Source organism: Danio aesculapii, chromosome 6, assembly GCF_903798145.1.
Source record: "Danio aesculapii chromosome 6, fDanAes4.1, whole genome shotgun sequence".
NCBI classification, from domain to species: Eukaryota; Metazoa; Chordata; class Actinopteri; order Cypriniformes; family Danionidae; genus Danio; species Danio aesculapii.
Window position 1 is genome coordinate 22,879,705 of NC_079440.1, and position 27,278 is coordinate 22,906,982.

Sequence of the window (27,278 nt, forward strand, 5' to 3'; positions counted from 1 at the left end):
GTATGATTGTTTCATGCTGCATTTTGAAAATCTCAGCATCAATGCGGAATTGATTCACGAACAAACAATTATTTTTATTAGATTTTTTTTGCCACAGCTCTAAAAACCATTAGTTTAGAATAACTTCATACTCCTGAGAAGAATTTTTACTATGTCTGGCCTATGCAAAGGGAAGTAAACAAAAAAAAAACTGCATTTTTTTTCGTTTGTCTTGTGATATTAAAGCAAGGTCAAATTTAGTGAAATTCAGATAAAGATTTTTATTATTCAAATTAATGTAACACCAGATCATTCTTCAATTTTAAATATTGGGACCATAACTTTGGCAGCATGCAGAGCTGTTTGACTGACTCTGTTTGATTCTGCTTCTGCAAGTTCTGAGATAGTTACATACATTGCTGTGACACATTCCGGCGGAGGCATAGGTCTACATTATACATTTGGTAGGTGCAACTGCAGGCTTTCCAGTATCTTATTTGTAAGTTGCCTCATTCACTGCACAACTCCAGCCAAATCAATAGATGTTTCTGTTGCAAACTTCACAAACCCTCCCTTTCTGTCTTCACAAGATTTCATCAAAATGGATCCCAATCGATCAGAGAAATGCGCCTTCGAAATTAATTTTACTCTGTGCCATAGGCGTCAGAATACAAATTACCATCCCATATTCACGGAGCCATTTCGACATTTACAGGCTCTGCTTATGAAATTAAGCTCTGAGTCATGTTAGAATCTGTAATTGTTTGTAGATTCTAGAGAATATTTTTTCTTTGAACATGGTTTACGCTAGAGGGGCTATGTTTGATTTTTTTTTTTTTTTTTTTTTTATTTATTTATTTTATTTTTTTATTTATTGGATTTGCAGAACATTTATGCATAAATTGGTTAATTTATTCTGTTAGCAGTCTAATTAAAGAATGTAATTCTTATATTTTGACTTTAGTCAATTAACAATTTATTAATTCAGTCATTTATATAACTTTTTTAAAAGTTAAAATTGAAGCTCTGTGTAATTTATGTGTACCTGAAGTCTGTGGATGTTGTAGGACTGTCTTGGAAGTTGGGTAAAGTACCTCTGGACTGGGAAACTGAGGTGGTGGTTCCTATTTTTAAGAAGGCGTGTGTGTTCCAACTATAGGGGCATCACACTCCTCAACCTCCCTGGAAAAAGGCTATGCCAGGATACTAGAGAAGTAAATTGGGTCAATGTTTGAACCTTGAATTCAGGAAGAAAAATGCAGATTTCCTTCACGAGTTCACATTGCTGCCAATAAGTCAGAGTTTCTGAACTCCAGTAGTTTTGCTTATTATCATTGGTTCTTTTAAATATTTTTATTTAAATATTTTATATTTTATATGCAATTTGCAGATGATAATATCCTGTTGTCTTTACTGGACCTAGACCTTCACCATTCTCTGGGACAGTTTGCTGCTGAGCGTGTTGCAGCAGGGATGAAAATCAGCACCTTCAAGTCTGAGGCCATGGTGCTTGACCGGAAAAAGGTGACTTGCCATTTCCAGGTTAAATTCATTTCCCCTTGACACTGGTCATGGGAAGGATGGAACTTCAGTGCAACTTCAGGCAAATCGGATCAGCAGAATGCAGTTGGTGTACATGTACCAGCGCTTTGTGGTAAAGAAGGAGCAGTGCCAAAAGGCAAACTCTCTATTTACCCACCAATCTATGTTCCTACTCTAACCAATGGTCATGAGTGTTGGGTCATGACCGAAAGGATAAGATCTTGGTTACAAGTGGCCAACATGAGTTTCCTTTGCGTGGTGACAGGGCACACACCTAAAGATTTGCATGAGTAGAGCCACTGCTTGAGAGAAGCATGTTGAAGAGGCTTAGGCAACTGTTTTGGATGCCTCCTTTTTGGATGGCTTCACTTAAGGAGGTGATCCGAGATTGTCTAACCACAAGGAGGCCCCATGACATGCTGGAGGAACTCTATGTCTTTTTAATACCTTGAGATACCCCTGGAAGAGCTGGGGAATGTCTAGAGAGAGCGAAGTCAGGGGTTCTTTCCTGAGACTGCTTCCCCCATAAACCAGCCCTGGATAAGTGGCAGAGAATGAAAGAATGAATGAATGTGGTATTACACGTTTGCATATTATTAAAGCATCTTATAAAGACTTTTCTTTTTTGAAGAAATTACTGATTCAAACAGATGACTTGTCTTTTTGTATCATCATCATCATCATCATCATTATTATTATTATTATTATTATTATTATTATTATTTAATATGATAATAATAATTATTATTATTAGTAGTAGTACTAGTGTCAGTAGTAGTTGTAGTGTTCTTGAGGATTACTGCTTAAAATTCATTCATTTTCAGGATACAAAACAGTTACGCACTCTTGCAGTATTCCTCCACATTTCCCGATATGCTCATATGAAAGTGGTGTGAAAATAGTTGATTTAGTCACAGTAAAAAAGCACAGCAGGAGTATTTTTCCAGTCTCAAGCAGAAAGCTATCTCTTTATTGTCATTTTTCTGTTTCAAACCCAACCGAGAGACTGTATCCTCACATGTCGTGCTCATACAAATAGAGTAAGTGACTGTCATCTATTCTGCTGATCACACACCTCTTGTTCCAAGTGCACTTGAGTGTTACAACTGCTTCTGAAACCGAGATGAACGCTGCAGTTCAACAAGACTCAAAATAGTAGCACCTTTTCAAATTTAGCTGCATATTAAACTTTCTTCTGGAATCGGACGTATAAATAAGGAATAAGGCATGCAGTAGCTGTCAAAATTTATAAAGCATTAAAATGAAAGATGTTAAGCTGACAGATCTCTCTTCCTGTCCTGCCCCCAAAGCATGGCCTTGCTGACCATTTTCTTAACTCACAGTATGTCAGTTCCTTGAAGATTAGATGCAAAGATTATTTGATGTCTAGTTGCTCTAGGGATGTGTCTGCTCTGTGCGGAAGCCTTTAGGAAACCCACACTTTTTACTCTGAATGCCTCATAAGCGCCACCTGCTGGAAAATCATTAGCTTGACACAATTTGAAATTTATGGAGAGACATTTAGAAGGTTTGTGAACACTAGGGCTGCATGATACTCTGAAAATATAAGATGTAGGATGAGAGTCTGAATATTTGTGCCAGTCTGTCAAGATAACATTGCTTAAAACTCCTAACTTTGACGTTATTTTAATGACAAATGTCTAATAATACTGTTAAACCTATTTAATTTATTTTATATAAAATAATAATACAATTTTTGTTTATTCAATAAGGACAGCTTTAATTTGTGTAATAAAAATCACCACGATTGGCTAAACGGTAGATCCTCCAAAAGAAGATGTGTACGAATCATGTCCTGCCAGGAAGGTCTCAAAAATACTGCACACAAATTTAAAGTGCACATTCAGTGGTACATAAATACATCTAGCATAATTAATAAATGGATGAAGAAATTGAATTGTGTTTTAAATTTACGAATTAAAGTTGTGGATTTATGAATTGTGTTTTGAATTTATGAATTGGGCTGTGCATTTCTGAATTTTATGAATGCAAATATATTGTTTTTGAGACTGATCTGGATCCATAACTCGCTAATTTATCATCAAAAATAATAATTTATGTAATGCAGCCCTAATGGAAACGGGCATCATTTTAGATATTTTTTTATGAAGTGATCATAAAACTCTCCAAACAAATAAGATATAGTGCCATCAATGATTACCCGTTCATTAAAACCCTACATAAAAGTCAGTAATTTATTTACTCACCCCATCAAATGGATTTTCATTAGTTTGAGTGCAAAAGTCATAGTTTTGAAGATGACTCAGCTGGTTTTTTTTTCTAAATAGTGAATGTATGTAGTTTCCAGGACAGTTATAATGTTGCAGTGTTCATTTCACCTGCAACAAAAAGGGCAAACATTTGTGTAGCCAATGGCTTAAAACCAACAGAAACTTGACAGATCTGCTGCACAAATAATGTGACTGAAATCTAAGAAATGTGCAGACTTTCATTTGTTAATCTAATGAATAAACTGTCTAATATCATTGACAAAAAAAGACACGACTAAAATATAAGCAAAAGGATTAAAACTATCCAACTTTAGTTTTGTTATAATCAGCTGCATTGTGTGGTTCATTCATTACATGAGTGGATAAGAGTGCGCAGATTCAGTCATGTTACTGGTGCAGCAGGCCTGTCAAGTTTGTTTCAATCCAATTTTGTTGAAGTTATGTTGCAATATTCTTCTTGGTTTGGTTCACTTTAGCAAAGCAATATTTTAAAATTGACTTAACTTTTTCAAATGCAGATAATCTCATCTCATTGGTCGCGTCTTCCACTCATATTCTTCATCCATCAAAATGGATAGACAGCAGTTCTGTGTAAGCTACTTGTTGTGGCTTTCTTTGTTGCTGTTGTCATATTTGATCATTTTAAGAAAGAAGTTTGCATCTAATGGACACATTAATACCCCATGAGAGAATTTATGAATATGAGTGAAGATATGCAACTGATAATGACATGCAAAAATAGAGTAAGTTTTGTGGTCATTTACAACATTTTATAATGAATAATTACTTGGTTATGTTGAGCTGGAACTCCACAGACATATATTGAGTACAATACACCATTATATTGTATATAACAGGATTGTTGAATACTTGATTCTGATTAGCTGATGAAAATTCTAAGCACTGTTAATTTCGTCAACAAAAATGGCTTGAGACAAACAGAAACTTGACCAGTCTGCTAGTAGCATGCTCTGATCTACTCATCTAATAAATGAACAGTGAAATGCAGTGGATTCTAAGAGAAATTAATGTTGGTTGGGTTATTTCTTTTTGACTACATTGGAGTATTTTCTTCTTTCATCAACAATAATGTGCTGCTCATTCATTAGAGCATTAGTTTCACATCCAACCTTAAGGCAGATGGGGTACAGGTGCAGAATACCACACCGGGGTGTCACTCCTGTTAGCTAAAAACAGGAAACTGAGGCTACAATTCGCACATGTCTACAAAATTGGACAACAGAAGATTGGAAAAATGTTGTCTGGTCTGATGAGTCTTGATTTCTGCTGAAACATTCGGATGGTAGGGTCAGAATTTGGAGTCAGCAACATTAAAGCATGGATCCATCCTGCGTTGTATTAACGGTTCAGGCTGTTGGTGGTGGTGTAATGGTGTGGGGTATATTTTCTTGACACTTTGGGCCCATTACTACTAATTGAGCAATATGTCAATGCCACAGCCTACCTGAGTATTGTTGTTGACCACGTGAATCCCTTTGTGACCACAGTGTACCCATCTTCTAAGGGCTATTTCCAGCAGGAGAATGTGTCTTGTCATAAAGCGCGAATCATCTCAGATTGGTTTCTTGAACATGACGATGAGTTCACTGTACTTAAATGGCGTCCACAGTCACCAGAGCTCAATCCAATAGAGCACCTTTGGGATGTGGTGGAATGGGAGATTTGCATCATGAATTTGCAGCCGATAAATCTGCAGTAACTGCGTAATGCTATCATGTCAATATGGACCAAAATCTCTGAGGAATATTTCCAGTACCTTGTTGAATCTATGCCATGGAGGATTAAGGCAGTTCTGAAGGCAAAAGTGGGTCCAACATGGTACTAATAAGGTGTACCTAATAATATGGCCGGTGAGTGTGTATTAATTAATTTAATGATTTCAGTTGCTTATCAGCTTGCAGCAGTCAAGGCTTTAAGTTGGATGTCACAAACCTAGTCTGAACTATGTCTAGATATAGCTGTAAACAGAATAATTGACTCTGGCCCAATAGCAGTTATCCCTTACTAGTAAGAGAACAACTTAAAAAAGCTCACTGATATTAAAATCAGTAGTACAAACAAAAAGGTCCAATTAATTTATGTCTCCACATCATATGGCACACTAACAAAGCAATGCTGACAGCAGTTAATCAGTTCTGCGTACAATCAAATTTAAGAATAAAAGTCCTCCAGGAAAGCAGAGCCTCCACAGGAGGAAAAAAGCCCTTCCCAAACCCCTGCAAATAAATAAATGACTACCTGACAGCAAGATGCTGCCCTCTACCGTGCACACCAGAAAAACAGAGAGAGATGCTTGCTGACTTTAATGAGCTCCCTTCAGACCTCAGTTGCAGTACAAAAGCAAAAACAGCACAAACAGCTTTACTTGTAATTATGGCACTTCCTCTTAACACCATCAAAGGCTTAATCATCTGGAAAGGCATTTGTGTGTCAGGAAAGAGCGTGTTGTTTACTAATTAAGATGAGCAATGCAGCCATGCCTACTGGCCTTTCTCTCCATTTCTGCTGCGAGAAGAGCAGAGCGTTTCTTCTCCATCAGATTGATGAAACCCAGAAGATGCATGAGTGAGAGAAATGCAATCCTGTTGTGATTATGTAAAGAAGCTGGAGGGAGTCTGAGCACTGTGGAGCCGTAATGGATGCTATGTGCAATGACACGACTGAGGCAACGTCATTCCTCTCCATTATGAGCAGATTCTGCCTTCTGTTAGTGCATGTAGAGGACAAACACCACAGCTCCAGTTTCAAGCTTCATCACTTCTTGTCTGTTACACCCCCAACCTTCTCTCCGTGATGCCTTTTTCACTGCTGTACAGCTGTACTCAGTACTGAGAACAAACGACATGACTAAACTAGTTTCCAATGTATATCCTTGTATGTTTTAATACCTAAGCCTAACTGTAAGCCTATAGTGAGTGAATGAATGTATATAAATAAAATCATTTTCCAAACCTAATTTACTTTTTCTGATTTACTATACAAAATAAGACATATTGAAGGAAGCTTGAAACCTGTAACCATTGACTTCCATAGTATGGGAAAAAATACTATAGAAGTCAATGGTTACATGTTTTCAGCTTTCTTCAAAATATATTCTTTTGTTTAACTGAAGAAAGAGACTCTTACTTGTTTGGAACCGTTTGAGTAAATAAGTACATTTTAAGGGGCAAAATCTAGCTGTTCAATTTGTTGTTTTTATTTGTTATTTATTGCTCATATTGCTAATCTATTTGTTAGCACTAAGGTTATACACATTAAGCCCTGAGTAACAAGCTACTCTACAAGTGTATTTTAATGCTGCCACACTGTAGTGTACATGTTTGCTGCATTTCTAAAGCATCTGTGTCTCAAGGTCTCTCTGTCTGATATAATTTTTCTATGTGCGATTTGATCGCGGTATTATTCTACTTAGCCAATCACTGTAGACAAGAAAAAATATAAATATATTGTGTATTAAAACATCAGTACAAAACTAAAAGTTAGGGTTGGGCGATGTCGACCAATTTGGCATCGTACGATGTCTAATGTGAAACATTGTCGTCATAGGCGCGGCGGTGAATTAATTATTTATGAATAATTAATTCATTACAAAATAATTATATGTAGCCTACCATTTCAACTACCTGACCCACATGGTCTTTGTTTTACTCATAACCAAATCATAAATAAATAAAGATAAGTTACACACAGGCGACGCAGTGGCGCAGTAGGTAGTGCTGTCGCCTCACAGCAAGAAGGTCGCTGGTTCAAGCTTCGGCTGGGTCAGTTGATGTTTCTGTGTGGAGTTTCCATGTTCTCCCTGTATTTGCGTGTGTTTCCTCCAGGTACTCCGGTTTCCCCCACAGTCCAAAGACATGTGGTACAGGTGAATTGGGAAGGCTAAATTGTCCATAGTGTGTGAGTGTGTATGGATGTTTCCCAGAGATTGGTTGCGACTGGAAGAACATCTGCTGCGTAAAACATGCTGGACAAGTTGGCGGTTCATTCCGCTGTGGCGACCCCGTATTAATAAAGGGACTAAGCCGAAAACAAAAATGAATAAATGAATGAATGAAGTTACACACAAATTACCACCTGTCAATCACTTTTTCCGCTGGACTCTGGCATGAATAGGAAGAGTGATCTGTGTCGTTTTATAAACTTGCGTTCACCAACTTGGCTGGTAAAAAAAGGTGCACAACCAACAGTATCTGTTTTCACAAAAATTTCACAAGTGTGAAAGCGAAAGGTTGCAGCAGTGTACTGACGCTGTGACACGTACCTGATAGAATCAAAAGACAGAAGAGTCATCAGATAGAGACAAGATTAATTAAATATCACGTTTAACAACTATAGTGCGACACGATCCAGCTGTACATCCTTGATAAACTGTCCAACATGCGCTGCTCTCTGGGATTTTGTACTCAAAGCACCCGCTGACTGCCTGGATCTCAGACGTGCACAACTGCTGCAGCGCATGCCAGAGTGTGTTTGTGTTTGTGTGTGTGCGTGGTCAAGTGATGTGCGTTTTCAGTGCTATAGTGTGGACGAAGATCTTTTCAGAAATGCTAGATGAAACGCCAGTGTGGACGTGAATCGTTTTCGTTCTAAAATACCATGCATTTTAAAACTAAGACATATTAGTGTGACCGGGGCCTAAGTGTGTATGTTTTGTGAGCAGGTTACTGCTGCGATGGGGGCGGGCGGAAGCTCGCAATGCCAGCTCAGCATCGTGATATCTATTGGCCATCGTCTGTTGACCCAACCCTACTAAAAATATACTCAAATAAAAGTACACACAAACTACTTTGTAAAGTGCTATTGCTAAGAAAAACTAAAGTCATTTGAGTATTTGTAATTTGTTAGTGTACACCACTGTGTAACTGCAGTTCAAACTTACACTCATTCAGTGAAAAAAGAGGTGGGAACTGGTGAACATTCAACAAATTCAAAAGAAAAAAAATAAACAAAATAAGTATACAAAAATAAAAGTATCTACCTCTGTGGAACTCGAGCGTGTTTAACAACTTGATTTCACGACAATTCGTAACTTTTTGATTTGGTGGCTAATTCGTATGAATTCATACGATCTCATTTGTACAATTTAGTACAATTTGCTCATCCCCCAATGAAGGTTAGGTTTAGGGGTGATTTGGGTGCCATGTCTTCTTTTTAAAATTGTACATGTTTGTACAACTGAACTCATACGTATTTGTACAAATTAGGCACTAAACTCACAAAGCGTTAAATAGTTATGTTTTCTCGTGAGATCAGGCTGGTTTTGAAACACTCCACTGCCATGGCTCAGCCCCGCCCACACTCATGACAGCTATATCAACCTGGCCAATCACTGATATTGTGCTCTGTGTCATATTGAGATGTAAAACAGTTTTCGATTGACGCTTGTCAGGGTCCGCATCAGTGTACTGCGAAGGGTAACTTAAGTGCACTCAGTATAAATTAATTAAACTTAAATTAGTAAATTAGCCTTTACAGACAGACAGACAATCAAGTCATGTAGTCTGAACAGCATAGCTTTCTGCTGAAATTGAACCCGTTAACTGTCACTTCGTATTTGGAATTTACACTTGAAAATTATAAGTGATATATGCATATTATGTTTTTTAATATGAAAATAAGTTCAGGTTTAGAAAAGAGATGGTGACCGTTAAAGTCGTGTATACTTTGCTTTAGTGGAACATTCTTTTGCTACATTGTATCAATCGCATTATAGGTGTTTGTGTTAATTGCGTCCTTGTTTGTTAGTGTATATGGAATGCCAGGCAGAGTGTGGTTTTGATCCTCAATGGTGAAAGATACTTTAGAGAAGTAGCTGATGCATAGAGACTTGTTAAGACTTGATCAATATTTTAAGTGGCTTATTTTATGCACTGGTAGGTGTTCACTGTTGAAGACTGATGAGTCTATTAGCAAACAGAGCTTTGCGTAATTGCTTTGTGTAAAATGAGTGTATGAAACTGTGTAACTGAGGAGAGATGCCATTATTTATTTATTTTTGCTTGGCTTTTTTTCAAGATTGCACGATTAGCTTGCAGAGCGTAAAATTATATTCTCTGTAGTTTATTTACACGTCAGAGGAGATGCACAATGTGCTGTTAACTGTTTTATATAATATTGAAAGGGACACTCGACTTAAAAAGAAAATTCACATTCTTGTGATTTTAAACTTCTATGACCTGATTCTCATTTTGAAGACCGTATTGTTGGTAACCAGTTCGGAATTGCAGTCCCTATGTGCACAAAAATCTCTATATGCAAAGTGTCTATATGCACAAAAATTTGTTTGGGAAAAACTTTTCCACAAAATATCTCCACGTGTTCTACAGAATAAAAAACAAACAAACCAACAAACAAACACTGTTTTATAAGGAAACCAGTTGAATATTTTTTTTGTTTTTGGATGTACTATTAAATTAAATATTTTAATTAGATATTTATGTTTATTGTAATACACATTTAGATATGAAATGTTATTGTAAAAAGCAGACAAGTTATTGTTCTGTTTGTATGGATAGAGGATTTTATCTCTTTCTACAGTTTGTTGGCACAAACAGCTTCTTGAGTTGTCTTGACTCTATGTGAACCACAGGAGAATTGTTGTTTTGTTGAGTGTCGGTCACTCCTGAGACCCTGTGTCTTTGAAAGCTCTTCGACACTCAAGCGAATGTGATGAGACCATTTTTCCTATCTGTTCATGTGACATTCAGTCTATTGGGTGCAGCTCTGAGAATGTAACTGGAAACCTATGAAATGAGCAACACTAAATTTATTAGTATGTAGTTTCAAATAGCATTTTAAGCCATACCCTGTCTAAGTATGACAAGTTCTTAAATTTGTCGTTTATATTTTTCACAGTTTAAAGGGTATATTGTCAATGACAAAATTTATATCATTAATAATATATTTAAAATATTGAAACACCGGCTCATTGGAAGTACTTGCTTTGGCCTAGATTTTTGCGAAATCACAAACATGTGAAACTGCGAAAATGTGCTTAAATGTATGTTTGACATTATGGGGCTTTATGACGCCAACAACTTTAATCCTTTTTCACACTAAAGGTATTTACAGGGAAATTTTATCAATGATTATTATTACTGCATCTGCACTGTTTGCCACAATTTTAGTTATTTACTTCAAAAATGGCTAGTAAAATACCACATGCATTATTTACAGTTCACCACTGTAATATGCACTGCATTGTGGGTCAGTTTAAAACTTTAACAGTAACTTACTGCATATTAGGAATTTGCAGTATTCTACTGTAATCAAAGTAATTAAGCACTGCTACTGTAGTTGAAGACTTTTTTGAAGTGAAAAAATTGTCACTTGTTTGGAATTTATTAAATTCAATAGTAAATGCTAAAAATAAAGGTTTTTGTGTAAAATGCAAGTAAATTACAGTAAAAATACTGTAAAAATGTCAATGTAAAATTTTACCATAAAAAGAAGTTTTTCACTATTTGACTGTAAATAAATTAAATTGAGTTAGGACTCTGCTACTCAAACACATTTACAGTAAAGTTACTGTAAAGGTAGATTTGTGATAATGCGATAACTTGCTGGCAACAGTGATGACAGTAAGTTACTGAAAAAATACAATAAAATTTCTAACAGTGTTTTTGTAATCGAATATGTTTGCTATCTATGTCCATACAGACAACTTTTCTAGCTTTTGTCAATTCACTGCAGAAAATATCTTAACTCTTAAACCATGAAGCAGTTTTTAGAAGAGAAAAAAAAATGTTTCAAGAAATAATAGGCTGAAATTATGTAAGGTTTTTCCCATAAAACAAGCAAAATAATCTGATGTTTTTCATTTTGACTTTTAAGATTATTTTGATTACTTCATTGGCAGATTATTTTGCTTAAAATCCACTTAAATTTGGCATATTATTTCTAAAAACAAGACAATGTTTTGCTTGTCTAAAAATGCTTATTGAGTTGAAGAATTTTGAGATAATTGGACTAGAAGCAAGACTAAAATCTAAGTAAGAAAAGCATTTTTTGCAGTGTTCTGCTCGGTATATCACTTTGTACTTATGATGGAGAGCAATCTGGTTCTAGTCAGGTGTAGCACGGTTCCACAAACAAGATAACCATAATGAAAATCCAAGGTAAAACTAAGTAGTCTCATTGCACTTTTCTTTTCTTTTAAATTTGATTTTGAAAACACTATTGGTTTGGTGTAGAGAAGGGTGTAGCTCAGTGGATCTCTGGGTGATCAGAACAACAAGCCCCATTTTCCCATGGATTTGTACAAGAAGGACATGTATTGGAAAAATAATAGAAAACATACCCAAAGTAACGCAGTTCAGATTTGGACGATGTCCTCTAGTGGATTTGACAAATGAAACTACTGAAAATAAGCAACGTTGTATGTTTCACAAAAATAGTTAGAGGCACATATTTCTGGTTAGCATGTGCTGAAATATTTTGTCTTGGTATTTTCTCCAACATGTTTAAATATAAGCACTATTTTGCATTGTTCTCTTTGTAAGCTTCTGAGCTGCAATATTTTAGAGCAGTGTAAATGTACATTTATTATTTACATTGTACATTGTTATTTGTCATGTCTGGGAAGTACACTGAAACCAAAAACAGACATTTTATAGTATAGAATTCTCCTGACATCTTAATGTTTTCAGCAAGTTATTGTGCTTGAGTGTGTACATAGAGAAAAACACAGCTGAAACCTCTTTGTTTTCTCGTCTCACTCCGTTATTTCATACTGCTGCTGTTTTCTGTTGTTTAAATCAACACGTGGCTGAAGGGTCTGATGGGAACCTTTACAGATCTTTAGCTTCAAAAGATTTGTAGAATGTGTCCCTCTCTCTTTCTTCCTCTCAAACACACACACTCACTGAGGCCTTATGAAGCAAACTGATTGGTTGATGCAAGAAACAGGACCCACAAAAATACAATAAAATCTCTAGCAGTGTATTTGTAATCAAATATGTTTGCTTTACATATCTCATGTAGCTAACTTTTCTAGCATGATCAATCCACTGCAGAAAATATCTAAAAACTCTTAAACCAAGAAGCACTTTTTTTCATGAGCACAGAATTCTCCTGAACTTGTTTTACAATCTGTAATCCACAGCCTCAGCGAACACTTCTTAGCAGTTTGGAAAGTGAGCAAATGGGCAGTACATTATTATTTTTGGTTTATCTAATAATAATAATAATAATAATAATAATAATGATGATAAAATAATAACACTCAAGGTACAGGCAAAGAGCTTAGAATAACCAAGAGGAGAAACTCAATAGAACGTTTCATTGCAATAGCAGCGACCAGCAACAGCCCTGAACAGTCAGTTCAAATAAAAAAACACAAAAGTCAATAGAATACAATAGGGCTGTGCAATTAATTGAAATTCAGTTTTGATTTTGATTTTGGCATCTAACAATTATATTAAAAAATGATTGCATCATATACCGCCCCCTTTCCAGTTGTACACATTTGCTGCTCTGCAAAGCTCAGTTTCACATGAAAATAACTAAAAGCATGTACTGTAATGTAACTTTTGCAACACTAGATGTGCATCATTCATTGATGTACATTCGAATCATTCACGTTTTTTTAAAAGAAACAGATTGCATGCTGTTGTGTGTATGCGCTTAGCCTCAGAGACAAGCAGAGCACACACATCTAAAGTCATCTAAATGTGAGCACTTTAATGGTCAAATACATGCACATTTGTGTTAAAACATGGTGTTTAGTGATTATTCATATTAACCAAGTTGAGCAAGTTGAGAATCAAAAGACATGTGAAAGAAAAAACATTAATCAGAACCATACTACTCTTAAAGCAATATTCCTGCTGCTGACTATTTTTATCATTATTCAAAAACCAAAGGAGGAAATCACTCACTGCTCTTGACTGAAGGACTTTTGTAGCTATAATTAAAGTTTTTTTTCTTACGGTGAAGGTGCTTAAAGCCCAGTTTGGTTCATAATGTTATTCTGTTGTATTTATTTCCCTTTTCTTATTTACAGGGAGGAAAATAACTATATATCCCGTTGATGTCAGAATTATTAGCCCTCCTGAGTTATTAGCGATCCTTTTCCCCCCAATTTCTGTTTAACGGAAAGAAGTTTTGTTTTTTTCAACCCATTTTTAAACATAATAAATTTAATAACTTATATCTAATAACTGATTTCTTTTATCTTTGCCTTGATGATATTTTTAGGATACTAGTATTCAGTTTAAAATGCAATTCAAAGGCTTAATTAGGCTAATTAGGCAAGTCATTGTATAACAGTAGTTTCTTCTGCAGTCAATCCAAAAAATATATTGCTTAAGCTGGCTAATAATATTGATCTTAAAATAGGCTTCAAAATATTTAAACCTGCTTTTATTCTAGCTAAAATAAAACAAATAAGAGTTTCTCTAGAAGAAAAAATATTATAGGAAATACTGTGAAAATTTTCTTGTTCCTTTAAACATCAATTGGGAAGTATTTATATATACATATTTAAAAAAAAAATCACTGGAGGGCGAATAATTTTGACTTTAACTGTATGTCGCTTTGAATAATTGTGATAACAATTATGACCAAAATAATCGTGATTATGATTTTTCTGAAAATCGAGCAGCCCTAAAATACAATACAAATTTTAAAAAAGCGCCGTTAAATTAAAGAGATTAAGCTGTTCTAAACAGACGTGTTTTGAGTTTGAATTTAAAGTGTAAAAAAGAGTTTAAATTATGGAGATCAGGAGGAAGTGAATTCCAAGACTGAGAAGCAGAATGGCTGAAGGCTCTGTTCCCCATGGTGACAAGGCAGACAGTGGGAACAGAGGTGAATGGAAGAAGACGACCTGAGTGTTTGAGAAGGTGTGGCGATATGAAGGTATATTAGCAATTAGCGATTAGCAAGGTATAGAGGAGCAAGATTGTGGATGGCTTTAAAAGTGAGAAGTATTTTATAATTAATTCTGAAAATAATGGGAAGCCAGTGAAGCTGTTTTAGAATGGGTGTGATGTGACAGATAGAGGGTTTTTTTTGTGATGATACTGACTGCAGCATTTTGGTAATTTATTAATGGTTTTATTGAGTAGGCCAAACAGAAGGGAATTACAGTAGATGTGACTAAAGTATGAACAAGAATGGCAGTTGAATGAGGTGTGAGGAAAGGACGTAAACAATTTAAATTTCGAAGGTGGAAATAAGCAGACCGGGTGACATAATTAACTTGTGCAGTGAATGAAAGGGTGCTGTCGAAGATGACCCCAGACTCTTAACCTGAAGGGAAGGGGTAATGACAGAATCATCTGTAGGAATAGGAAAGTTATGCGATTTGTTTAAAGTGGATCGTGAATCTATGAGAAGTTCAGTTTTATTATCGTTTAATTTCAGGAAGTTTGAGGTGAAATTTTTATTGCATACAATTATTTAAAAATGAAAAATGTGTGTTTAATCAAAATCAGTGCGCATACAGTATTGATTTCTTCAAGGAAGTACCCATATTATGGTTTTCCAGATTTTACTTTTTATTCCGTGTGTAATATACTGTAAGTGTTTGGGAATGTAAAAGGTCAGCAAAGTATTAAATATCAAAGTGGACAATCAGTTGATGTCTTTAACACCCCCGCCCCCTCCCCCCTCCCTCCTTGTGCCCTCAAGTTCTGTAGTTTTAGTGAAAGAAATGTGCTTTGTGTTGTTGATGTGTTGAAGACAACGCGAAAAAGAAATCCATTTTGCCTGCACTTTCAAAGAGTTAATACTTGGCTTGAAATAAAAGCAGCATTATCATTATTTTAATATGACTGTGTTTTCAAGTGATGTAAGTCTCTGTTACTAAAATGTATGGTAATAATAGGCAGTATGTTTACCTCACAATACACTAGGGATGCAACGATTATAGTTTTTGGATGTACGATTATAGTCTGAGTAATAATCACGGTTATCACGATTATCATGTATTCATTAATTTCAAAACAATACTAGTTTAGAAAATCCCATGAGGACTCCTTAAAGTGTTATTTGTTGCTGCTCAGTAATTAAATAATACAGCACAAATTAATAATAAAAACAAACAATAGTCCATTTCTCTTTGTACTTAAAAATAAGTAAAAAAAAGTTTTTAGAATTTAAACATAAAAATAAATGACAGAAAGGTGAATAAATAAATAAATATAAGAATTTTTTTTTTTAAATAGTATTTGTCCATGTAAAACTTTGTCTAAAGAAATAAACTTGCGAGCGCAAAAGACGCGACCATAGACTGTAAAAGATATGGACGTAGTATTCGTGACGTCACCCATCGGTTTCTGAAGAGCGCAAATGATGCTACAAGTGGGCTTGGCCAACCGTCGCCATTTTGTTTGTACATTATTGCACGGACCGGGGGATACCAAACAAGGGCAAAGAGGCAGAGCTACACATGCCTGCTAGCATTTTGCTTAGACAGGCTTTTCTTTGGGAGAAACACTTATTACTTCATTAACTGTGACTCGTTTGTGTTCTGAGCACATGTGCTTGGTTGTACACTATTTCAATAAAGTGTTTAGTCTTTTAAAAACACTGTTGTAACACATTGAGCCACTAAACATTGTTCTCATGATGATTTTCTACAGGAGGAAAATGTGAATTACTCCCAAATACTTCAAATATAGTCCGTGTTAGTAAATGCAAGGCTATTTATGAAATCCAGGCATAACACTGTATGATAATGTCTCAGATGACTGTTCTATAGCCTACAGCTAATCAATCTGTCAGATTTTGGAGTACATTACAGGTCTAAAGAAAAGTATAAATGACAAATTATCTTAAATAAAACAAATACATTTATAGAGATAGTAAATGGGAAATGGAGGCCACTTGAATGGTTTGTGAGCACAATTATGAGCACACAGCATGCCATATTATCTGATAATTGTAGAAAATAATCCTACGAAAGAAAAAGGCTGCTGACTGTGTAAAGCCACATAAAACAAAAATCAGATATGTAGAATGACATGATGGCGACCAGTGAGACCTAGCTGTCACTCAATTGCCCACGCCCTTAATTATGCAGACCTAATATAACTAAATATAAACGAAACTGATACGTTTTTTTAAATTTTTTTTTTAATCACCCGTCTTAAAGTTGTCATGAAGGGTAATATTAGCTATATGCACCAAAACCATCTTTTGTACCAGGCTGTAAACATGTTTTTATCAGCTGTAAAATTGGCCAATTTAGCACTGCAGTCAGTGAACATCTGGAGTTCCTTGAGCCAGCCCCCAAAGGCGAGTCGATGAATTGCAGTTTTAGTAATTTCCGTATTGGCTTCATGAGAGAGAGTGGGATGTTGTCGCTTGGACATGTGATAATCAGTTATAAGCCTCAACAATAGTTAATTCAGTATGCTACATACAGTATCAGCCTCGATATACAAGTTTGGAACTTTAAACTAGTGCACAGTTAGCATAACTTTCTTTAGTTGCAGCAGTTTTGTTCCATGCAGAAACGCAGTGTTGCGAAGTCGTTATGATTAATTAACTGCAACGAATTAAAGTGCGGTTAATCGTTGAATCCCTACAATGCACCATTCACAGTAGACTGAGCAATCTGACCATCTGGTGGACAGCATTCTCAACCTACTGTATACCAAAACAAAAAGTGTTTTTGTGCTTGTAAAACTGTTGTTGGAAACCTCCAAAAACAAAAGGACTGTTTAACATAGCATAACAAGAGCATTTAAAATCGTCAGTAGTTCTGCAATTGTATATTTATAACTTTTAAGGTTTTGATTTTATATAGGTATATAAATAAAATCATGATTGTAATATTAAATATATATTTTTTGTTTGTCTTCTATGTCCTGCAGAGCGCACTATGGCCCGGCATGAGGTGCGAGAGGTGGAGCAGAGACAGATGCGTGACGGCCTGCGGGAATCTCCTCCATTGCCTGAGATTGAGGATCTGATCATCATCTATAACCGTGTGCCCAAGACTGCCAGCACCTCCTTCACTAACATCGCATATGACCTGTGTGGAAAGAACCGCTTCCATGTTCTCCACATCAACACTACCAAGAACAATCCAGTCATGTCTCTGCAGGACCAGGTAACATAATCTTTCAAATAAGAAAAAAAAAAACATTACAGGCAAATAGCAGATTTTTTATTTATTTATTTATTTTTGCTGTTAATTGCTATTAGGGATGTAACGATTCACCTGACTCACGATTCGATACGATTCACAATACTTATCTCATGATTTACAATTTAGTCACTTTTTTACACAAAATTATTTGAAACAAATTTAAGGTGATTAGCCCTTTCATTTTTTTTCTTAAATGCTGCACATTTTTTGCTAAATAATATATTTTCTGCAATAACCAAGCTTATTTTAAAAACATATTCCAAAAAAAATAAAAAAATAAATAATAATAATAGAAACTAAAGAAGACTCATTAATATAAACAAACTAAAAATGTGAATGTGCTGGGATTTTACATTTTTAAAAAGAAATGCCAGCATATATATGTTTTCTGGCATAAGCTGAGGTCTTTGCACATTGGCAATGTCTCCTGCTCAAAAAAACAACTTTTTCACTGGGGACTGAGATGGCTGGTGTGGAGAGTTAAGCCTTTCCTAAACCAAAGAGCAGCGTGTACAGAGGTGGTCAATAGGCCCTCTGCTCCAGGGGACTGGCCACTGGCAGAAAATTACTAATGATATAGTAGGATGGAGACAGGAGTTGCACACAGTTTGTGTTTTTCTGGCCCACTTCACCACTGTCATTTTACTATGCCGCCACACCTCTTGCTCGCCGCTGATGTGCAGGTTAGGTGAGTTTGTGCCTGTAACCACAGTGCCCCTCTCTTCAAAAAAATTTATCGCGATTCCTTCAACATTTCTACCGGTTTAAATGGTCACATTTGAATCAATTTTCAACCAGTGAATCGTTACATCCCTAGTTGCTATAGTATGCATCAGAGTCGCATGATCCTTCAATTTAATACATTTATATTCTTTCTGATTTTATTTTTAGCTGTGCTGCTGCATTTTTACATGACCAACCCAGACTATATTTTGTTTAAAATGACTAAACTGTTTAAGTTTTGTTAAAGTCATGTTATTAAATTAAAATGTAAAATTTTCAACCTTGTTAAAGTTGTCAGAGCAAAGACAAAAGTCACAATAATGCAATTCAAAAGCATAGATAAATAAATAATAATAAAAAAAGTATTCTTCTCACATTTTTCACAGTTGTCACAGATTAATAGTCTGATTTTGGTAAAGCCCTGGTCACATCACACAATTTTTATTGTCGGTTACGAAAGTCACTATGTCAGATTATGCGATTTTTGTCTTGATAAAATCTTGACTTGTCGGGTCCAGACTACACATTCCTTCGCAATCAGTCATCCTGTGATGTCTACGAAAGACGTTATTTCCCAAAGCAGTCTCAAGTATTGCTATAACGATATTTTAATAAATTGAATTTTTTTTCAATCTTATTTCAATCTCAAAAAACACTGATGCTTGTTGACAACTAGGCTACGCTATTTAAGGGCATTCGTTATGACATTGATAGGATCAAACATATTTCCTTTTAAATATAATATTTTCTTTTAAATCTAAATGTATATTTTCCAGCCATGGGTTGCTTAAACACTCTCTCGCCTGGACTTGCCGTGAGTGAGATGAAGAAAATGAAAGCACATCAGGATCAAGGAAAAATCTGATGCTCAAGACAAAGTGATGACATATTTAAAAAAAATATTGCAATACAGTATATGACAAGGGGTTTGTGAAACAACAATTACAGTGGAGCATTATTAAATTCTTATTTATAGCTGACGAACACAAAAAAAAAATTCTTTCATTTTTCTAGGAAAAAATATATTTTTGAAACGAATTTAATTCGGTATAATTTGTATCTTACTTTTAATGTATTTTCGTAGGTCCGTTATCTACTAGAATACAAACAAACAAGAATAACGAATAACATCTGAGATGAAGTTCTTCAAAACCTGTTCACTATATGCTTCAGCACCAAAGCACAAACTGGTTTGTTAAATAAAATAAAATCTAGCCTAAATAAAATTAAATTGAAATACTCACAGTTTCAGAGGAACCTATATTAAATGACCAAATCATCCATTGTGGGTGAGTTTCAATTTAATTACTTTAATCAAGTAATTTGAATAAGCAAGACAGGCTTTTACAAAGTATTATGTATATGTATTAATTCCAGTACTTTTACCATAAACTGATATCAACCATTTGGTAGAGGCTGATATTTTAGAAATTATGGGATGTGTTGAAAAAAAATGCATTGAGTGTGTTAACTATCGACATTAGGAGTTAAGAAATGCAATCCAAACATTTGTTTTTGTTGGTGGGGTAGTTAAAGGGTTAAGACAAGTGTCACAAAGTGTCATTAACTCAGTTATGTCATTTTAAATGCAATAATGACATTATTTGAGATCTTTATGACATCTTGATATTACCAAGACAACATATCTTGTCATAAATCTGTCATAAACATGATTATAAAAATCTCATTTAGATTCACGGCCCATGTCATGATTTATAAATGTTTCATGCAGACTTTTGAACTTTTGAAATATTACCAGAGATCTATAAGTCTATGCCAGGTCTAAGGCACGTCCTACACTGCCTTTAACAAGCCCTCTCATCTCTAGCTCTACTTGTATTATTCATAACCTACTGTCAATATTCACACTGCGGCAGTGCCTTTGTGTGACAAACAGCATTGAACAAGCTGAACCAAGAGGAAAAAAAAGAAATTACAAAGAAGGGGGAAGAATGAGGCACAGATCCTGTTGACAGCAGCAAAGAAATGCAATTCTCTATTCGTCAAATACATTGTTATATAGAGACGAATGTGCTGTCAGCTAACGGAAATCAGTGTTCAGTTTTAACAAATGCAGCATTTTATTTGCAGGGAAGTTGTTTCCTTGGAAAAAAACAAAAAAACGTCCACACATTATTCCAAACATGTTAACATTATTCAACTCATTCTGGCTCTGCTAGTCTGCAAACATGATTAAGGGTTTTTATTAATTTAATAATAATAATAAATACTTAAAAAAATGTTTTACTTAAACACTACCTGACAATGTCTTCTCGTTGATGATAGTTGTAAGAGCAACAAATAATAACTTGACTTCTAGTCGATCATTTGGAAAAGTGTCAGAAGGTAAATTTTTCAGATGAATCATCTGTTGAACTGCATCCCAATCATCACAAATTCTGCTGAAGACCTATTGGAACCCGCATGGACCCAAGATTCTCACAGAAATCAGTCAATTTTGGTGAAGGAAAATTCATGGTTTGGGCTTACATTCAGTATGAGGGCATTCGGGAGAGAAGCGTAATCTAGAAGCCTTTGTCTTTCATAAAAGCCACTTCTGATACCGAGAAGTTATTATTTGCTGTTCATAAAACTTGGATTGGCGACAAGACTTTTGCCAGGTAGTGTACAGTAGGGTTGTCTATATATGCTAAACATATTCGACTGTTTTGCATATGTGGGTCTACACACACAAACAAACACCATTTTACTGTTAGCATTCTGTACTCAAAAACAGACCCGTTATTTTTCTATTAATTAAAAAGTAATAACTATTCTTCTAATTTAGTGACAAAGTAAAAATCGCCAACTCTGTTCATGATAGGATGTTCATCATTCAGATGTCTATTTGATTTGTGCATTTAAATCTCAAAACTATTTTTAAATCTGGAATGTGTTTTATGTATCTTATGCAATGTATCTGCAACACGTCTATTAGATGTCTCCTGTTAAATAGATATTTTTAATAAATGTCTTTTAAGATGTTTATTATTTACAGTGTCTGTAAAATAGACATTCTAAAGATTTTTGTTAACCAATGTTTTGTAGAGCAAATGCTCTTTGAAATGCATCTTTCAGGCATATGCTTTATCCGGGTAATTTTTTTACAGGTTCTGAAAGATATCAAACCTCAGCCAGGTAATAAAAAGCAATGCAAAAGTAATGTAACACATTACTTACTATAAAAAGTAACCAAGTAACGCAACTTTCTTCAAACTATCTTCTTTTGTGTTCAACAGAATAAAGTAACTCATAAAGGTTTGGAACCATTTGATGGTTTAGGGTGAACTGTTCCTTTAATACAAGACAATACTTAATACAAAAAAAAAAAAACTTTTCCATTGACTTTATTATCTGGGTACTATCTACATAATTTCTGATTAGTAGTTAATGTCACATGCACTGTAAAATGTTTATATTCACAAAATGTTTTTACAAAAATAAGATTATTTTAGAAATTGCAAACAAAGCAGTACCTGATTGTTACCAAGTGCAATGTGTACCTGGATCAACATCTTTGATTGTTCCTGGAACCACATTTAATGGATTTAAGGGACAAGTTTACAGTTTATGATTCATGTAGACTTACAATCAGAGATCAGTGCTTCTACATCATTCACCTACTATTCCCTCTGATTTTAAGAATAGGGTATTGGTAAGGATTAGGTCTGGATTATATTTTCGGACAGAAGTGATGTTCCTGGATCAACAAAACACGTGTTAAACTCTGCAAAATCAGGACATGCAGTGATGAGATTACTTTTGCATTTGTATCCACGTCATTATCGTCTGTCAAACACAAAAAGCTCATTGCAGATGCAGTTACAGCAAGAGTGTGATTTGTACCAGGGTAATATCCGGTCTGGCTTTCATCGAAAAATGTCGATGGTGCAGATGGTACAACCTTTCCCTCCCAGAGGAGTACAGCTGTGAGGAAGTCTGGAGAAAACACAGCAGAAATGTCATTTTGTCAGGTGTGGATTGAGTGGCCACACGGCTGGTTTGTTCAGCAGGCTGTGACAGATGCAGCACATCAGGGCCAGATTGTTATTTGAGATATTGTGGATATTGTTGATGCTTGAATGATGGCAGCATATCACGTGTTATTAAAATACATTTGGTGTACTAATCGAATGCGTTATCTTGTGCTTACAGATGAGGTTTGTAAGGAACGTGACATCCTGGCGAGAAATGAAGCCAGGTTTCTACCACGGCCATGTCTCCTACCTGGATTTCACAAAGTGAGTTCTCCTGTATTTATGAAAAAGTTGCCTCTGAAAAGTGGAAGCACTTGTGCTGCACTTGAGTGTAGTGATTATGGCTCTAGTCATTGCAGAGTAAATTCACGGTTGTCTTTTCCTGATGAAAGGATCATCCAGCAGGCACTCTAGGCACTCTATCCTGCACTCTAGTGGTTGATTATGGAACAGACCTTTAGTCACTCAAAAATGACTTTTGCTGCTTGTTCAAACTACCTACTGTACCTACCTGTATATAAATTGAGTTGAAGCAACACAATTCTTAAGTATATTTTTTTAGTTCTTTTTTTTTTGCAAGGGGGGGGGGGGGGAGTGAACTTGTTTTATGTTCTTGTTTTATGAATTTGTTTTATGTTCAACCATTTAAAATATAATCTAAAATAGATTACAAACACTTTATTTTCTGTTGTCATTAAAATAATATTAAAATGTTATTCACAACTGCTCCAATCTAGTGGTTAAAATTGAACATGCACTTATTCTTATCTTCATTTATTTATAGTTTTGAAATCACACTACAAGTTACAATTATTTGGATCTCATCTGCTGATGTTGTTCAAGAAACACATATTTCAAATGGTTAAGCAGCTCTTGAAAACAAAACTACAGTGATTTTTAAAAATGATTATTAATGTAGACACATTTGCAGAGTTTATTCACTTCTCATTTGTCATTAAAGCAAAAGTTAAAGCAAAAACTTCTCACTCAGATTTTTATTCTAATGGTCACATTTTTTCTTGACAAACAATTCAGTAGTCATTAATAAATAATTTCACTTTGTTGTTTAGTAATATAATATAATATAATATAATATAATATAATATAATATAATATAATAACGTCATTGTTCTCTAAATACTGTAGGTTTGGAGTTAAGGGGAAGCCGGTCTACATCAACATCGTACGGGATCCCATTGAAAGATTGGTGTCTTACTACTATTTCCTTCGATTTGGAGATGACTATCGACCAGGTCTCCGACGGAGAAAGCAAGGAGACAAAAAGGTGTGTACAGTATATAGATATTTAATATTTCTCTTTCAACATTTCACAAAGCCTCCAAAAATAACAATTCACATTTTAATTAAATGTGTCTGATTCCGACCACATTCATGATTGAATGTGTGCAATGAAACGTGAATCTGTGTTTCAGACATTTGATGAGTGTGTGTCGTCCGGAGGCTCAGATTGTGCTCCTGAGAAGCTTTGGTTACAGATCCCCTTCTTCTGTGGCCATTACTCTGAGTGCTGGTGAGTAAAATACACCATCTGCAGACTGTTTTTAACTTGAGGCTTTTCTTTTGACTCATTGATTGGGTCACACTATACTGATTTGTTCTTGAAACTTTAAGAGCTGGAAATGTGTGTGCGTGCATTTGTGCGCGCGCGTGTGTGTGTGTGTAGGAATGTTGGCAGCAGGTGGGCTCTGGAACAGGCCAAGTATAATCTGGTAAATGAGTATCTGCTGGTTGGAGTGACGGAGGAGCTGGAGGATTTCATCATGATGCTGGAAGCTGCTCTGCCACGCTTCTTCAGAGGAGCAACTGAGCTCTACCGCACAGGTAATTTTTTTTTTTTTGTTTGTTTTTTTCATCGGAAATCATTCAAATATGCTGATTTGATGTTAAGATAATATTCATCTATATTACTTAATACTTTTGTGGAAACCATGATAAATGACAACTGAGAGTTGACTCTGATCAAAAATAACTGAACAAAGGACTCCCTAGTAGCCTTTTGGGCAGGCACTGTTCAGTTATTGGTAGCCCAAAATGAATTCAAGTGCCCTGAATAAAAAAGACATTATTTAATAAATAAAAACAAATACATACATTTACCAAATATATATTTGTAACTAATTAATTAATTAATATATATAGCACTGAAATGGGCTATATTTTTCCTCCCATTAATATAGTCTGACAGGCAGGGTACAGTGCATCCGGAAATTATTTATAGCGCTTCACTTTTTCCACATTTTTTGTTACAGCCTTATTCCAAAATGGATTAAATTAATTTATTTCCTCAAAATTCTACACACAATACCCCATAATGACAATGTGAAAAAGATTTTTTGAAATTGTTAGAAAATAATTAAAAAAAAAAAACCTGAAAAATCACATGTACATAAGAATTCACAGCCTTTGCTCAATACTTTGTTGACACACTTTTGGCAGCAATTACAGCTTCAAGTCTTTTTGAATCTAATGCCACAAGCTTGAAATAAAATATCATAGATGGTAGATAGTGTGTTTCTGAACTAGTGTGTTTAGTGAACTATGAGGGCAAAAACATCATTCGTTCGTTCATTTTCTTTTTGACTTAGTCCCTTTATTAATCCAGGGTCGCCACACTGGAATGAATCGCCAATTTATCCAGCTAATTTTTTATGCAGCAACATCCATACACCCTCATTCACACACGTACACTACAGACAATTAATTTGCAATTAATTAAGCAATTTGGGTACAGCTTACCCAATTCACCTACAGTATAGCGCATGTCTTTGGACTTGTTTGTTCTGGTTCTCAAATCTGATTTGCTGATAACGTAGTGTACATTTGAGATTTTATTTCAAAATTTTAAGACCTAAACATAATTTTTATGTCCTTAATTTGGGTGTCCTAATATTTTCTCATTACTGTATGTGTGTATGTATGCAGGTAAGAAGTCTCACTTGAGGAAAACGAGTGAAAAGAAGCCTCCCACTAAAGAGTCCATCTCAAAGCTTCAGCAGTCCAACATCTGGAAGATGGAGAACGAGTTCTATGAGTTTGCGCTGGAACAGTTTCAGTTTGTGCGAGCTCACAGTGTCAGAGAAAAAGACGGAGAGCTTTACCTGCTTTCTCAGAACTTCTTTTACGAGAAAATCTATCCAAAAGTAAACTAGAGCGGACATTGGCACGGTTCAAGTATCGTCCGGCTCGTTCTGTACTATTCTGTCACATTCACATGGAGGAAGTCAAAGATGCCTGGAAGTCTTGGACTTGAGGTCTTTGGAACACTTTTTTTTTTTTTAAAAGAGAGACTTGCTGACCGTGAACTTCTGTATCATGGAACTCTTAAGTCCAGTGTCTTTTTAATGAACTTGTGACATCAATATAAATTCACAATCCATCATGCCTTCCAAAAGATCACGACTGGACCTCTTTGGCCACCAATCACTGTTGTAAAAATTCAATTTTGAACAGGGTCAAAAGGGTAGTGCTTTTTGTACCAGACGTTTGGTACATTAAGAGCACCTCTTTATTTTACTACTAACTGTGGTTTTGTGAATTCTTAACACTTTCTTGCATTGTGTATATTCATTTTTAATAGAATGCCATGAACAGTGTTTACAGACTTTAGTAAAGGTATTGTAGCCAGAAGATAGAAAGTGGTTTAAAACACACACACACACACACACACACACACACACACACACACACACACACACACACACACACACACACACACACACACACACACACAAAGAAAAAAAAACAGATTTCATATCTGTATAAATTGTATGTATATTTTATGTAATTGGACCAAATGGTTGTAAGAAATTCAAAGTCTTAGAGTTGGAAAATAGTTATTTAGAAAATACACGTCTTTTTTGGGGGGATTCCACTGGTGCTTGCTTTTTCTATTCTCGTTTTTATTTTTCATCATGTTTTGAAGACGTTTTGAATAATGAAGCAGCGGTAACATTGATATCAAAGACAAACTTTCCAGTACAGAGAATATTTTGACCAGGTTAAAGACCATTAGATCCTTTTGTTTTTGGATTCGTAACAACAGGAACTGTATGTCTTTGTAGCGTAGTAGTATTGGCTTATAACTAAATCAGACTACTACCCTGTCTGATGGGTTTGAAGATACGAAAGAAAGGCTCAAACCAACATTAGTTGTACTTTAAATAGTGCCTTCATGAATCATTCATCCCATCCTGGCTCTCGTAGGTGTTCAGATCATTTCAGCGATGTCTGTATTTAAATTTCTTTTTTAAATAATAATAATAATAAAAAAAACTGCCAGCTTTCTTTTATATTTGGGTTTTTTCGTTTTAGTTTCCTTTTATACACATTTGTCTCAAAGCATTTCAAATAAAATTTGCTTTCTGTAAGAACATGTGGTTTTCAGAATTCATTCATTCATTGACAAAAATATATACAGTTAAAGTCAGAATTATTAGCCCCCCTTTGAATTTATTTATTTATTTATTTTTTATTTCCCAAATGATGATTAACAGAGCAAGGAAATGTTGACAGCATGTCTGATAATATTTTTTATTCTGGAGAAAGTCGTATTTGTTTTATTTCGGCTAGAATAAAAGTATCTATGTTTTTTTAATTAAAAAAAAAACATTTTAAGGTCAAAATTATTAGCCCCTTTAAGCTAGATTTTTATTATTATTATTA

At 35.1% G+C, this 27,278-nt stretch overlaps 1 protein-coding gene across 1 annotated transcript in view; it reads left to right on the forward strand.

Annotated features, from left to right (window-relative positions):
- Nucleotides 1-26,324, forward strand: part of hs2st1b (heparan sulfate 2-O-sulfotransferase 1b) — a 131,693-nt gene extending 105,369 nt beyond the window's left edge. Inside the window, exons 2-7 of the mRNA XM_056459791.1 lie at nucleotides 17,618-17,856; nucleotides 22,774-22,859; nucleotides 23,742-23,880; nucleotides 24,029-24,126; nucleotides 24,280-24,437; nucleotides 25,539-26,324. Coding sequence (XP_056315766.1) covers nucleotides 17,618-17,856; nucleotides 22,774-22,859; nucleotides 23,742-23,880; nucleotides 24,029-24,126; nucleotides 24,280-24,437; nucleotides 25,539-25,765 — 947 coding nt within the window. The 3' untranslated portion in view covers nucleotides 25,766-26,324. The remainder of the gene's footprint in view (nucleotides 1-17,617; nucleotides 17,857-22,773; nucleotides 22,860-23,741; nucleotides 23,881-24,028; nucleotides 24,127-24,279; nucleotides 24,438-25,538) is intronic.
- Nucleotides 26,325-27,278: the final 954 nt, after the last annotated feature.